Source organism: Sardina pilchardus, chromosome 8 (assembly GCF_963854185.1).
Source record: "Sardina pilchardus chromosome 8, fSarPil1.1, whole genome shotgun sequence".
NCBI lineage: Eukaryota > Metazoa > Chordata > Actinopteri > Clupeiformes > Clupeidae > Sardina > Sardina pilchardus.
Genome location: NC_085001.1, coordinates 19,610,787 through 19,626,709, shown reverse-complemented (window position 1 = coordinate 19,626,709; position 15,923 = coordinate 19,610,787). Strand labels below are relative to the sequence as shown.

Sequence of the window (15,923 nt, the reverse complement as noted above, 5' to 3'; positions counted from 1 at the left end):
TACGTGCTAAGCGAGACAACCTCCATAAAATATCGCCCTGTCAGGACGAGATCTCCATCAACACTGCGCGGTTACATGTTGTTCATGTTCAGTTGGTGATAGCTCAGTGGTCTAATACTGCATCAGCGCTCCAGAGAGAAGCACGGCCCATCAGCACAGCATGGCACAACACTTCCATTATGCTACTCCATAACATCAGCCAATCTATACTCATCCACCTTTAGTGCATCCGCTACAGCCTGAATAAACGCAACCTCAAATGAACCGAATGAACGCAGCCTCTCGCTAGAAGCTACGCGGTGCTCTTCTACAGACATGAATAGGACCTTTTAGCACTGTGTGAAAGACGGATAGAAAGAGAGAAACAGGGAGTCACAGAGGTCAAGAGATTTGACAGTTAGCTCACCAAACGGACAGAAAATACTGTTTTCTAAAATCTCTGACCAAACTAATATATCAACAACAACAACCAAAAAAAATTGCCATCAACAACGAAAAATAGGGCACAAAGCAAATACAAGTTTAAATAAAGACAGTAACGTGTGGGCTTGTGGAGCAGTGCATTAAAACAAAGGTAAAAAATAAAAGCGATGTACCATAAAATATTTCACACATAGGAGGAGTATATCATATTGTTCTGTAATTGATTGTATACATGTGGAAATGTATAGCGGACTTCAGGAGCGTGAGTGTTCTGTGCACTTTTGCACTGTACGGTTATATACTGTGCTCTACCTGACATATGGAAGAAACAGCAACACAAAAAAATACAGTGACTCACAAGCCAAAGAAACACTGACAAATAACGATAATCAACGTAGACATTCAGACAACACATTCAGAGATGGAGGCGTGAGCACATGGGTCGTGTCAGCCTGCCACCCACAGACACCCACACACACACACACACCCACCCATACCTACACACACACAAAATGGAATGACCCAAAGGCTTTAGTTAAGGGTTGGTTTTGGGGGGTGTGGTAGTCAGACTTGTCTGCCTATCTCTTGGTTTGTGTTCATGATCTCTGGACACCGCTGACACCTCCTCCTCCTCCACCACCACCACCACCACCACCACCACCACCACCATCACCACCACCTGACCTCCACCATCCACCCAGGATGGCCTCCTTCTTCTCCTCCTCCTCCTCCTCCTCCTCCCTCCTCCCCCATCCACCCTGAGGCGAGAGGGCACCTCCTGGGCCGCCTAGGCCACCTCCTCCCCGGCAGGCAGCAGCCCCTTCTCTGTGAGGTGGGTCTTGAGCGAGTTGAAGATGAAGAGCTGCTGGTCCAGGCGCAGGGCCAGCAGCTGCTGGATCACTTTGGTGGGATTGGGTCCCCTGGAGGGAGAGAGACAGAACCAAAGGGAGAGATGCCATCAGGATCCATCCACTTCCAGCTCTTCTATTCTCTCATCTGATTCACTCACTCACTTGATTCATTCATTCATTTACATAATTCATTAATTCACCTGACCATTCACTCACTAATTAATTCATCCATTCACGTAATTCATTCATTGACCTGATTCATTCATTCACCTGATAATAAAAACTACAAGCACATCATGAGCAACAGTGACAGCAGTGGTACCTGATAAAGCTGGCGATGTAGACGTTGACGAACGTGGCCATGAGGTACTGGCAGTCGAAGCGGTCCATGATGCCACCGTGGCCCGGGATCGTGTTGGCAAAGTCCTGCAGGAAAGCACAGAGGATGGAAGGAAGCGGTGGGAATCACCAAAGTTGGTTACTGGGATAGGAGTATGCAGACAGACACACACACACTCAAGACACAGAGACAGTAAGACACACACACACACACACAGACACACACATAGACACGCACACACACACACACACACACACACACAGACAGACACACACACAGAGACACACACACAGAGACACACACACAGACACACACACACAGACACACACACACACACACACACACGACTCCGTGCGAGAGCTAACTGGGACAGCAGCCCCAGGTCGGGTGGGGACAGTCCCTGCTCCCTACAGAGGACTTCTGGGAGAGAGCACATGCAACACTGGGGTGCCCAACCCTCCAACTGGAGATCCACACAGCAGCAGCGCTGACTTCCAGGCCAACAGTAATCAGGTTACACTACACTACACCTGACTCAACTTATCCAATCAGAGGGGAACATCAGACCACTAACGCCGTGCGTTTTAGGGTTAGGACTAAACAGTAGGGAGTAGATCTCTTAAGTTAAGAGTAGCCAGATTGGATTAAGACGAGGTATGCTGTTTGCAGTGAACTGGGAGTAGAGCAGAAAAATAAAGTTCCTTGCAAGTGCTCGACTTCTACAGGGGTGGTCCAAGGACATCCTAGAGATGGAGGGGGGTTATGGGGAAGGACGGGGTGGGTGCGTGCCCCCCTCATTCCACCCACCTTGATCTTGAAGGCCCTTTTGAAGCCGCTGGCAAAGAAGCCTCCGAAGGGTCCCATGATGGAGGCGAAGCTGGACAGGGCGATGGTGTGGATCTGGAACGGGTACATACGCACGGTGGACTGTGGAGAGACAGAGACCAGGCTCATCAGTTTATCATACAAACAGGACTCTAGAACGGCTCATCAAAATCTCGCCTCCTAAGAGACGATGAAGATGATGATTATAAAGGGAGGAATGTGGTTTGAAAATAATGACAAATTGTAAAAGCATGGTTTCATGCTTTTTGATCTTTCAGGCAAAATATAGGAAGTAACTAATAATCAGTAGATTTCGCACAGGAAGTTTTAGATCTATCAGGCACATAAATAAATATAAATGTAACATAAATGAAAACTAAACTAAACTAAAATCAACAGGACTGCAAACCAGTGAAAATACCGGTATACTCATGAATGTAGCATTGCCATGGGGTGCCTCTCATTCGTCTTTTTATATATCCTCCCTTCCTTCCTCGGTCCTCATTCCCACTGATCTAGATAAAGAATGATGTTGCGGCAACGATGGGATAGTCTATCCAGTGCTAGTTACAGATCAGTGGGAACGAGCCTGGAGGACCGAGCATCGAAGGTCGAGGAGAGTGGTTGAGAATGGGCCATGGTGTGTGGGGGCTGTATCAGGACTCCGTACCCAGCCAGTGATGGACTCCAGGACAGCGGGGAGGGTGTAGTCCTGCAGCTGGAACAGCTCTGAGGGAACGCAGTCCACCGTGAAGCTGTTGGTGTCATTGTTGAACTCCACCGGACACACAAAGTAACTCCACCCCGACATCACATAGGAGAGCTAGAGGCAAGAGGAGACACAGAATAGAAAATGTATTACTGTTCTTCTTCTTCTTCTTACTCTGTTCTTGCTTTTAAGAAACAAGAACAAATTACTTGTTAATTTGTTTTATATCGATTCCAAGCACTCTCACAAAGTCTATAGAGAACATTAGACTTGGTTTATCAGGCACTATAACTCAGCTAGAACACATCCAAATAATTGACATTTTAGTTAGCAAGGGGAAACCCGACATGACTTGCTTGCTACTTGTTCCTGAAAATGGACTGAAATGTTTCCATTATGTACATTCGTTACTCTGTGTGTGGTCTAAAGAGCCCTCTGTTGTTTTTCATCGTTGTGTAGTTGAGCTTTTCTAGTAAAAACTGTATGAGAACAGCATTGTGTAGGAGTGAAGGCCAGAGTGCCTCTAGCAGTCTGATGTACTATCGTCTCTGAAGCCTTTTGCTGCTTACCAGAATCCCAAACACAACAGTGGCAAAGAAGCCTCCGATAAAACCCTCCCACGTCTTTTTGGGAGAGAGCTGGGAAAGAAAGAGAGAGAGAGAGAGAGAGAGAGAGAGAGAGAGAGAAAGAAGAAGAGTAAGTCAACAGTCAGCCTTATCTGATAAGGCAGTGGAGGCCACTGATAAAAGCACACATCTTTGCCAGACATCAGGACTGACTAGAAAGTCAGACATTAATCAGGTTTTGCGTGAGCCATGCGCAGAGTCCAGAACATTCCTCTACCTTGATGAGTGGTGTGCGTCCGAAGAAGAAGCCAAACATGTAGGCCATGATGTCGTTACAGATGACACAGGAGATGGGCACGATAAACCTGGAAGGGAGAGAGAACAAAGGAGGAGTTACGACAGGAATCAGCAGAGCAGAGCAGAGCAGAGCACCACAAAAGAGCAGACAGCTACTCTGACCCAACATGAGGCCTGTTCATCCACTCAACTGGAGAGATCGTACAATCAATCTGACTGAGTGATGTGATTTGTTTTCATGTAACACTATACCCGCAGCACATCTATCCATTACAATCCACACGGCTACAGTCATTTCCTGTGTATTAGCCGCACGACAGTGTTTTATGCAAGTTAAAAGAAACAAAATCATATTATTACCATATTAACTGCCCCTGTGTATTAACCTCATAGCCAAAGAAATTTAGCCAAATCAAATGTATAAGCTGCGGTTAATAATTGTGAAATGACGGTATCTAACATGCAGTGTGTTCGGTTAGAGAGTGAAATGAGGACTTTACCAGATCATGCCCTCAAAGAGGTTGTGGATGATGAGGTGGGACTGAGTGACCACAATCAGCAGGGTCACGTGAGTCCAGCCAAACTGGCGGTTACAAATGGAGGAGAGGGGGGGGGGGGGGGGGGAACGAGAGGGGGGGAGGAAGAGGAAGAGAGGAGGGAGGAAGAGGCAGAGTGTTAACAATGGTGTCAAAATCTTTTCCTTCCTCGGGAGAAAGGGGAGTCACATACCAAAGTATTGGCACACAGAGAAGGTGTCATATGGTCAATGTAAAACAATGCAAAATAATGGGTATTATGTGTATAAGTGTTCTCTAGCATCTGTTTAAGTGGGCAATAGAATCTGATTTATACACATTTAAAAGGTTTACTGAAAAATGTGTGTGCAATTAAAAGCACAAGTTTAGGTATTAACGGGTCTGTGCAATTGATCGAGGATTGCAAGATGGAAGTATGTGTATCCAAGATGGAAGGTCAAAGTCAGTGCGCGTGTGTGTGTGTGTGTGTGTGTGTGTGTTTGATCTCAGTATGCTCTTGTCCTGGTTTACAGGGCCCAGAGGCAGTTTTCACTGCATGATGCTGGGCCTGCAGCTCCTGGGCCAAAGCCAAACACTGTGTGTGTGTGTGTGTGTGTGTGTGTGTGTGTGTGTGTGTGTGTTCTTAGGAGCCCCATCAATAACGCAGCAGCAGCCTCCACTCACCATGTAGAACTGCAGGCGATAGTGCTTCTTCACCAGGCTCAGCACAAACATGCAAAAGCCTGGAATAGAGACGGGGGGGAAAGATACACTCGGTTTAGTAAAACTGGATCACTGAAACTGAAAAGTCTTATCCTAGATTGGCTTTGTTTATTAAATCTGGCACAGCACGTCCAAACAACTTTATGTGAAGGTTACAAAGTTACTTTAGCTAATCTAAAAAGATCGGAAACAGTGTCACTCAGCAGCATGAATGTCTGTAAGTGTGTAAAAGGTCATGGATGTAGCACAGGTGTCATACTTCCCAGTATCAACACCTGACTCATCCCTGCAGCACTCATTTGTAAACCAGTGTTCACTGTGCATAAACACTACAGCCATCAGTCAGTTAATAGTGTAAACTGCTCCATATTATCTTGCCAGCATTCCAGCATCATTTATCAACAAATGCTGAATAAAATGTAGTTTTGTTCAGAAAAATTATCTCTACACCTCAGAGAATGTACCGTAAGCAGAGCTTTTAGCAAGACAAATGAAACAGCTGTGGTCGTTCTACTTTAAGGGAGAAAAAACTCATCTCCATCTCCCCCACTGGCTTGCTAAAGGACAGATCACAGTGTGGCAGCTTTGAGATCGTGTTGTCAGTCTGCAGGTACATAAATCCCAACACAAAGCAGCTTATAAGAGCCAAGAATCCTCTCCTCATCATCTAGATGACAACTCCCCAACCATCCAGTCCAGATGACAGAGAAACCAAGCCTTGAGTTTATCCTTGATAGCACCACTTTATGTGCGCACGCACACACACACAAGCCTCTACACTAATGAAAGAACCATAAAAAAAACTCTCCTCTCTCCACTCAATTACACAAGCGTAACAACACCAGCAATGGGCAGAGAAGGCAGAGACAGGAAATTAATCAGCGCTGCTCTTTTAGGAGAACAAACCGCCTGTAAGTCCTGACAGCATCATTACCGTAACAGCAGCACTTGGCTGCCTCACAGCAGCACTCACTGCACATTACAGAGAGAGCTGCAGGAGGGAAACTACAGACTGGGGCATGGGCAGGATGAGGCAGAGACAAAAGAAACTCCAAACAGAGCCCAAACGCGCCATCTTATGCGTCATCTTAGACTAGCTAGGATCACTCGGTCATTAGCATTCATATTTGAATTGAGATCACAGTCCATCTAGATGACGGTCTAGAATTACAGGAAGTAGATGTAAAAAAAGGTTAACTAACTAATTGACTAATTTAGGATTTCCATTTGTATTAGTAAGTGCTGGAGTGAATGGAGAGAGAGACATGTCTGGCACACTGACTGACACTGAGATCTTTCAAAATGGAGCGAGACGTGAGCGTTGTCAAGGAAGGACACTTGGGTTGAAGGAGCGGTGACAGACACGGAGTGAGTGAAAGCTGAAACTCCGAGCGCGGGACTGGAGAGGGGTGAGACAGGCCCACAGAAGGGTTGGGGGGGGTGAGACAGGCCCACAGAAGGGTTGGGGGGGGGGGGTGAGACAGGTGAGCGGCGTGTGAGGCCTGAGACAGCAGGAAATCTGCAGGCGGGAGGAAACCGAGAACAAGGCGGGTCGGAGACGTAGCCTCTTGAGGCTTCAGACTGAGTTGTGCACCCGCGCTAAGACACACGCACACACTCACGCGCAAACGCACACACACACGCACACACACACGCACATCACTCAGCAGAACAGAGCAGAGCACAGCAGAGCAGTTGACCACATCCTGCTCCTCCCCCTCAATACACTGCCTCAGCACACAACAGATAACAGCAAACACTCTTTTAACACACTGCCAACGGCTGAACCGAACTCACGCTACTTAAGCCGTCTCTAAAAGCTTAGTCTCTTGAGACATAGCTTTGTCATTCCACTGGGAAAAACAGAATTGATGTACTAATCACATGAATGCCGAGCAAAAATGTTGTGCTTTTAGCCAAATAAGGTCTGAGCTCCGATTTTGCCACGGAGTGTCAGTTTTCTGGTGGAATCTCTGTAGCTGGGAGCTATAAACAACTTGAGGGGGTGGAAGGCTCGGGTGAGCATGCTGGAATTTGTCTCATTGAATTACATTGACATTGAATAGCAGTAGATGGGTAGATAGGTACAGGTAAGACTATTGATATGGACTGCAGAATGGGCTCTGTGTGTGTGTGTGTAAGAATGCATGCATGTACAGTAGTCAGATGCATGAGCAGTTGTCATTTCTATGCATGTGTATGCATAGGTTAAACCATGGAGGTGTGTATGTATTATTGCAGCACATGTGCTCGTGAGCATGTGTGAATGTGTATGTATGTGAATGTGTTAGTGCATCACGTGTGCTTGTGATCGTGTCTGTGTGTGTGTGTGTGTGTGTGTGTGTGTGTATTAGTGTTACACGTGTACTTGTGAGCGTGTGTGTGCATGTATATGTGTGTATGTGTGTGTGTGTGTGTGTGTGTGTGTGTCAGTGCATCAGGTGTGTGTATGTGTATGTGTATGTGTGTATGTGTATATGTGTGTATACGTGTATGTGTGTGTATATGCGTGTGTGTATACGTGTATGTGTGTGTGTGTGTGTGTGTCAGTGCATCAGGTGTGCTTGTGAGCATGTGTGTGCATGTATGACTGCATGTATATGTGTGTGTGTGTGTGTGTGTGTGTGTGTGTTAGTGCACCAGGTGTGCTTGTGAGCGGTCCGGTGGCGGGGCTCACCGGTGAGGTAGAGGGCGAAGGAGATGAAGCGGTGGTACTTGCTGAGGATGCGCAGCGGCATCTCACGCTGCACCAGCGTGAAGAAGTAGTCCGTCACCGTCTCGCCATAGAAGAAGTAGTTCACGCACAACAGGAAGTACCTGTCGGGGAGGGGGGGGAGAAGTGCAGCAACCGATCAGACGTCAGCAGCCGCCCGATAGAACGGGCCAGGTGACTACTCCACCACACGTATGGTCACTTTGTGGGGTCACACATCCGGTAAGTGTGAGCACATCACAGAGCCCCACACGCAGTCAGGTTAGTAGCAGGGTCTGCTTGAGCAATGCACAAAGCCACAGTGTATGGCATAACACAACAACTTGTCTTCACCGTTTCTTTAAGTATACGTTCAGACCTGCTAGACATTTCTAAAGAGTGTCTGGGTACTAGCCTACAGGGATGGTTCTAATTCTCAAGGAATTCCTACAATTCACATGTCAATGAAGCACTCAACAGCTATAGGGGAACACCAAGTCTACATCTGAAGGAAATGTATATCCTATATGCATTACCTTTGGACTGGGGGAAACAGAGGCAGCTGAGTGAAGAGGAAAATGATAAACATGACGATTATAAACATGATGGTTATTTCCTGGGCTGCCAGTAAGATTGGCAAATGTGGACTGACACCTACAGTATGTCTTTAAAAAAAAGTGTGAATAACCAGAACTATGATTTGTTTTGTTTTTTTAAAGAAAACACTATCTTCATCTGTGTATACGTGCGTCATCTATATGAAAACTGAATATAGCATTCTTCACACCACAACACACTCTGTCGGGCACTGCCTGGATAGTGTGAACATGTACCCATATTCTTGCTACTGTTATTTTGTTATTTTTCACACTCCGACAGAGCCTCAGCAGACCGTTCCCCTTATGACCCAAAACAGAAAAGTGTGAGGACAACACAGAGGTCAGACGGAGAGAGTCAGGCAGAAAGGGAATACTTGTGAGAGAGAGAGAGAGGGAGAGCCAGACAGAGAGAGAGAGAGAGAAAGATGGAAAGAGAGGGAGGGAGAGGAAGAGAGCCAGAGAGAAAGAGAGAGAGAGAGAAAGCCAGACAGAGAGGGAGAGTGTGAGAGAAAGAGAGAGAGAGAGGAGGGAGAGACAGACACAGAGAGTGTGTGAGCGAGAGATGGATGCTGGGTGTGAAGAGACGACAGAAGGTGAGGCCTCACCAGCTGAGCGTCCTGAACCAGGGCAGGTGGTAGGAGTGGTACACGCTGTAGCCGATGGTGATGATCTCCTGGAAGCATTTGATCTGGACACACAGCACCTGCACAGGGACCACAGTCTGGGTCACACACACACACCGTGCTACACAGACGTGAGGAGCTTTCAAAGCGATTTTAACTATTCACTACAGAGAAGAGGACGAAGAGGAAGACATGCAGTAGTATATCTAACCCAAACAATGAGCTTTAATGTGCAGATGTGCAGATACAGAATAATTAGCTGCAATCAAGATGCAAAATACGCCAATATTCAGATGTTTCAATTTAAAAAGATTTATAGAATAAGGTGTATGACACTTGGCCTGTAACTAACTGAAGGAGAGTGATTCATTATCAATAGCTTTTTTTTAGCTCCATAGTTCCATTGTGCTTTCTTAAGCACTACATAGGATGAATGGAGGAAGACAGACAGAAGGGCAGGTAGAAGCATTTCCATTTCAGGCTGGTCTAATGGTGACTGAAGGGGGTCAGTTTGACTGGACGGCCAAGGGGTCATGTGACACAGAGAACAGATTCCTTCTCTTGCGGCCTCTAGTCATGGCCCAGTGAGCAGCTCAATCACATCACTGCCATCTTCACACTGGCCCAGCCTTTTACACACCAGGGGGTAGGACAAACATTAGGGGTACTGTGCTTGTGTTGGTTTATATGTGTGTGTGTGTGTGTGTGTGTGTGTGTGTGTGTGTTTGAGACAGAGAGAGAGTGTGTCTGTTAGTGTGTGTGGGCGAATGTTTGCACTAATTGATTAATCTGACAGCGCAGAGCTGACAGTGAGTCATCGATGCGCATCTAACTGCACCCCTGCACTTGTAGGAACCCGAGCAGAACTGTCCTGAACCTCACAATGCATTTTTTACACTGACATAAATGGTCACTCTAACACTACTGGTATTCAGTGGCCACAATAAATACTCAGAATCCACAGCTTCCATCACTCCTTACACTACAGAAACCATACACTACTTGTTGTTGCCAATAAGCATCAGCTCTACAGCACAGCATAATTACATATGACTACTAATCAGGCGTGGGCTGTTAATTATGTAATAATGTTTTTTATGGCGCAGCCAAAGTAGAGGTTAGATTCTCTGCCCGAGCCCGAGCCTGACCCGAGCCCGACCCGACCCGCGGGCCGGGTCGGGCCGATATTTCCCGCCACTATCCTCGGGCCGGGCCGGGTCGGGCCTTTGATCAAGCATTTGTGTTTTTTTTTTTAAATATATAATTTCTTTATCAGCCTAACTGGGTGGGGAGACTATGCCATTATCCGAAATATTAAACATATTTTTTAGCAAAGTAGGCTTAAGTAACAAAATGTGTACAAAGTTGCAAGTTACAAAATGCAACACATCACACTGCTGCTCTGCTGTAGAACATTGTGTGGCCTAGTTTAAGCGCAACATGGAGATGGACGATATAAAGAAGAAAATTAAATCAGGAGAATTAACTTTGAGCAAGTCTGGAGGAAAGTCGGACATATGGAAGAGTTTCGAACAAGTCGTGGACAGTGACAATTTGCATTGGCGTTTCGTTTTGACATTTGCGTTTCTTCATTCGGATCCATTTGTGATCCATTTCAGAATAAACAAACAACGAAGTTTACATGCTTAGTCCTTGTTTCATTATTCATTAAGATAGGCCTAATTCAGATTTATGTAGTTCAAACAACTCGTAATTGTAGTTGAGAACGTCAGTTATAAGGCTCACACATTTAAAAAAGTGTCGGGTTTAAATCTGGCTCGGGCTCATAATTACAGTTAATATGTCGGGCCGGGCCGGGCTCGGACACAACGTGCACGGGCTCGGGCCGGTTCGGGCTTGATTTTTTGGGCCCGATCTAAGCTCTAAGCCAAAGGCCATGCTGCCATGGTTAACGACCCTCCCTTCCCTGCGTGAGAGAGGGCAGGAGGCCTTCGGTCACTCGCGGTCACTCACAATCATCATCAGCACTATGGGGCCCAGGTAGATGATGAAGAAGAAGAAGGAGATCATAGCCAGAGTCAGGATACCCCGCACCCACCAGTTCCTCCATCTAAGGACACACAAGAGAGACAAACACAGACGAGGAAGTTACGCGACAATACACGGATCAGCTGTTTGTTTATGTTCATGTTTGTACAGTAGTTGCTAGCCGATGCTTTTGTCCAAAGTGACTTACAGTGACACTAATAAACATGACATGAACAGTATTAGCCTTTATAAAGAAGTAATAGGCTAAATGACATTTAACAGTAATAACAACAGCCATAAACTTATATCAACCACAGCTCTGTAAGAATTAATGAGTTAGATGAGTCTTTAAAAAAAAAAAAAACCCATCTAGGCAATGTTGGCAGGCAACGTTACTGAGTGATGTTGTTTAGCCACGTTTTGTTTTTCTGGAGATATTTAATCAGTGGGTAATTCATTATAATCATCCAAACATAAACAACAACCGGCCGCACAACTTTCCAATAACACTGCTCAAAAAGAGTCGATCCACCACGTATCATCACCCCAAGAGAGAACGAGTGAAAGAAAGGCCCAAAATAACAGCAATAGAGAAAAGGAGAGGGAGACGGACATCGAGCGAGAGGATAAGAGCTGCATACAAATAGGAGAGAAGGGAGAAAAGGACACTTGAGCGGGCGGACAGGGCACAGGCGGACAGGGCACAGGCGGAGGTGGCTCCTATTCCTGCCCTCCACCACTGTGCCCTTGGGCAAGGCACTTATAACCCCCGAGTGGCTCCAGGGACAGTGGTCCTTGTAATATAACTGATGTAATGTATGTAAGTCACTTTGGATCTAGATGAATAAATGCAAATGCAACGTAATGCATCACCTTGACGACAGTCCTGACAGGGCCTTGTTGAGAACCTCCGGTGTGTCGTCAGCAGGAGCGGGGACTTCGGGCGCGCCCGCATCGGCTTTGGTCTCGGAGTCTGACGCGCCATCAGCCCGTCCTTCTGTGTCTGAGCCCTGCGCGGACAGAAGACATGCCGACCAGATCATTTAGCGCTATTGTGACAGTACTGGAAAAGCTTGGGAAACGTTACACTCATAATGACACTTACACACCTCTACAAACAAGTACACCACTCAGGTTGAGTTGCATCTCAACAGTCCAACATACCCAGCAGGCTCTCAAACTAATAAATACCTCGCCAACTGTCTGAGGGAAGTGAAATGAAAAGCAATTAGTAGAGATGTGCTATTAAATGGAGGGCTTGCACGGTGCACCTGAGGAAACTGCACATGAGCATTAGTGCAGTGCTTAATATGTGTGTGAGATTAGTGATCAACTGGTAGCTTGACCTAAAAATAGACGAGTGGGAAGGAGGAAACGACCTTGCAAAGAATTACGCTGATTGTAGTGACTAAAACATATTGCGCATAAGCTACGTGTTGATGGTGATGGGGTCCATTAAAAAAGGTCTGCGCCACAGAGACTGAAATGGCAGGAATCCAGATGACCCTGTCTCCGTCTCCATGGCGACCGCCTCCTAACTGTGTGTCATCAGAGAGAAGCAGTGGTGAGCGGCTGCTCCATCCCTCTTATTTTCTCTTTCCCTCTCCGTCTTTCCACATCTCCTCTTGCTTTCATCTCCATCCTGCTTTTTCTGTCTTTTTTTTCCACTCCAGTGAGATCTGTCTTAGATTTTGCCTCCTTCTTACAAATTATGCCCTCTCAAGCACAGCCCAGATTTTAAATGCCGTCTCTGTCTCTCGCTCCTGGGGTACCAATAGTGCTATATAAACACACAAACACACACACAATCAGACCAATGGGACATCCAGGCTCAGTGGTTGCCATGGAGACCACATCCTGTCACTCAGGATGCCCAAGTTAAAAATAGACCTCCCTCCATACTCACGCCGCTCTCCCCAAACCACAAATAGCACTCCAGGAACTGAGGAGACCCTTATGGGCTTCCTGTCTTGGGAATAGTCAGCCTGTGTGTGTGTGTGTGTGTGTGTGTGTGTGTGTGTGTGTGTGTGTGTGTGTGTGTGTGTGTGTGTAAGGCCTAGCATTGTCCTCCCACTGATCAGTTGGGACGAAGGATGGCACGTCTGTTTCCTTATCCGTCTATTGTGCCCTTAAGCATGAGTCATTAAGGAATACTGGTGGCTGTCCGTCTGTTGCTTTGACAGGTATTGCAAAACATCAAAACAACTTTGATACGCAAGACACCCATTTTCCATTGAAGGCATAGTTTGTGTGTAGGAGTCATGGGCTTGATGCCGCAAGACCTGCCCTACTTTCTGCGTCAAACTGGACATACAGTATTAGACCTGATTGCTTAAACTGGTTTGCACAACTGATGGTGGAGTATAGTGCATTTGAACTCACACATTGCTCGGCTAGGCTGTCTCTGCACTATCTGATGCTGATACTGAAGTTGTCTGAGATCTCCTCCCCTCCGTTCCAGCGAGATACCTGGCAAAGGGGAAAACCAGCTGTCCATCTCCTCACTTCTCAAAAGATATCAAAGACTGAACTTTGGACAGTGAAGCATCTGGAGGAAGATCAGCTTCTGACAGCTTCAGCCCCACAGCCCTTCATTGCCCTTGGGAGTCAAACACATAGTGTCCAGCTGGTGGGGCAAAAGCTGTGTCACAGCCACAGCCATGTCAGTGTCAGCTGTGATGAATGCATGACCACAGGGCTTAGGCATCTGACTTGCATCCCTGTTGGTTTAAACTCCTAGTCCTACACTGCCAAGGCAACAACCCATGTAGCCCAGATTATTCACTATGGAACATCTAAACACTGATAAAGATGAACGTGTCTGTTGTGCATGATCTGCCATCCACTCCTGATGAGCTCTACCTACATCAGCCTACCACGTGTGTTTACATACCAACTGCACCAGGCAACAGAGGGGCCCGTTGTGAGCTCAACTGTAAAAGGCAGTGTGTTCAGTGATAAGTAAAACTGCTCTAGTGCACCCAAGAGGCATGACTCTTCATAGGCTGCTAACAGAATTAACTCCAGACAGAACCCTGTGTGAACGATGCACTAATTTGGCTGAACATTCTCCTCACCCACAAAGAGCTCTTTCTTTTTGGGGTGAAAGTGTTCTCTGAAAAATTGCTACACGCTCAAAAACAGACAAGGTAAAAGATGGCACAAACATGTTCTGTCAACTTCAAAATATGTTCAAGACAGACTACTGCAATAATAAGATGGTGAGCTTTACTTGAATGTCACAATATGTAGCCTACTTTTGTAAACCCACAATTTGCAGGCATTGTGGATGTGTACTTGGACTAGGTCTTTGGACAGTCCAGCCATTTAACCTGCGAGGTACTATGCCTACTTCATGCAGTAACATACTAGCTTGATTAGTTACATATCTTCTGGTTAGTCAAGTAAGGACATTAGTAGGTGGGTTCAGAGTTTCAGACGGAAACTTGTGGCTAAGGTAAACAAGAGACTATTTAGAAATTCTATGAATAAACATTGGGTTGACAGTGCATGTCATCTCACCCTTTTCAAGTGAAGTTACTCACCACAAGTATCACGCCCCTTCTCAAATTTAGAGTAATAACCTTCATCTTGAAATCGTTGGTGATATAATCAGGCTAAACCAATAAAGACATATATTTCGTGGTTTCAGAACGACACCACACAGATAGCCTAATAGCAGCAAGTCACTTCGTGCGGTCTACTCAGTTCGCCTGCAGGAGAGACATGTTGACAACTTTGCGGACTGTTCGTCCGTGGGGACAACTTGTAAATTGTAATTCGCCAACGTAAATAAGTTTACTAACGTTAGCCACTTAAAATCACGGTCAGTGGTTCATATAGGGTACGCACAGAAGCCTGAATTGCTTCTCAGGAAACATCCACAATCTCTTTAATTGAATTTAGCCATGGCTACATAGGCATGATTTAATTGCTAGCTAGGCAAGGCAAGTCCCAGCTTGCAAACGTGATTCAAACACAACACTCTCACCAAGACGTTATAAGACTGTGGACAGGTTACCTTAAGTATATGTAGAACACTTGCTCAAACAATACAAGTTGTGTACGTAAACATTTACTCCAATGCCTTCAATTTTACCTATCAAGCGATTGCATGAGCTGTCCAGACACGGGCTTAGAATAACCCGAATTGATGACCAATTTTACATCCACTGGCTAACGTTAGCTAGCTGCTAACTCGACTTATGGCAAATAAACAGTAAATTCATGACAAGCTAGCTGGCTATCGTGTAACTGTTACCTTGTCCTCTGATTGTTGATGCTGTAACTCGTTCTCCGCGACGCCGCGGTGCCGTAGTTCTGTCATTATGTCTTGTCTGTCTCTCACACAACAAAGAGTCCAATATTGGGTTTCGAAAAACAAACGAAGTTGGCTATATTTTACCGGATTCCCCGAAGCATACACTTAAGCAGATGCTAGCTGGCTAGCTAGCTGCTGTAGTTTACTGACTGACATCCTCGTCACGTTCGACGGCCCACTACTCTACTGGTTCATACCATGCCCCACCTACTCCCATGTAGATGTTTCATCAACTACAGAGGCTAAACAAAGTATCTTAATTGAATGAACAGTAAAATAGCCACGAATTGCAAAATTAAAATAAGATTATTATGCAAAGAGTTAAATTCCGAGCTGAGAGGCAGAACCGTGAGACGACTTTTTGTCAATCTACCTGAAGTGTTCCGTTATTTGTGTCTAAAATCGGACACTAGATGACAGCAAAACTCTTCATTACAATCTTGTATAACT

At 45.9% G+C, this 15,923-nt stretch overlaps 1 protein-coding gene across 1 annotated transcript; it reads right to left on the bottom strand.

The window, feature by feature from the left end:
- Positions 1 to 1,169: 1,169 nt before the first annotated feature.
- cds2 (CDP-diacylglycerol synthase (phosphatidate cytidylyltransferase) 2) lies at positions 1,170 to 15,656 on the bottom strand. Its single transcript, XM_062543133.1, has 13 exons — positions 15,414 to 15,656; positions 12,026 to 12,162; positions 11,138 to 11,234; positions 9,146 to 9,243; positions 7,927 to 8,066; positions 5,211 to 5,269; positions 4,512 to 4,594; positions 3,992 to 4,079; positions 3,718 to 3,786; positions 3,110 to 3,262; positions 2,422 to 2,541; positions 1,597 to 1,700; positions 1,170 to 1,343 (listed from the first exon to the last, which is right to left on the bottom strand). Exons 1-13 carry the CDS (start codon positions 15,477 to 15,479, stop codon positions 1,211 to 1,213), a joined length of 1,347 nt encoding a protein of 448 aa, XP_062399117.1. The 5' UTR covers positions 15,480 to 15,656; the 3' UTR covers positions 1,170 to 1,210.
- Positions 15,657 to 15,923: the final 267 nt, after the last annotated feature.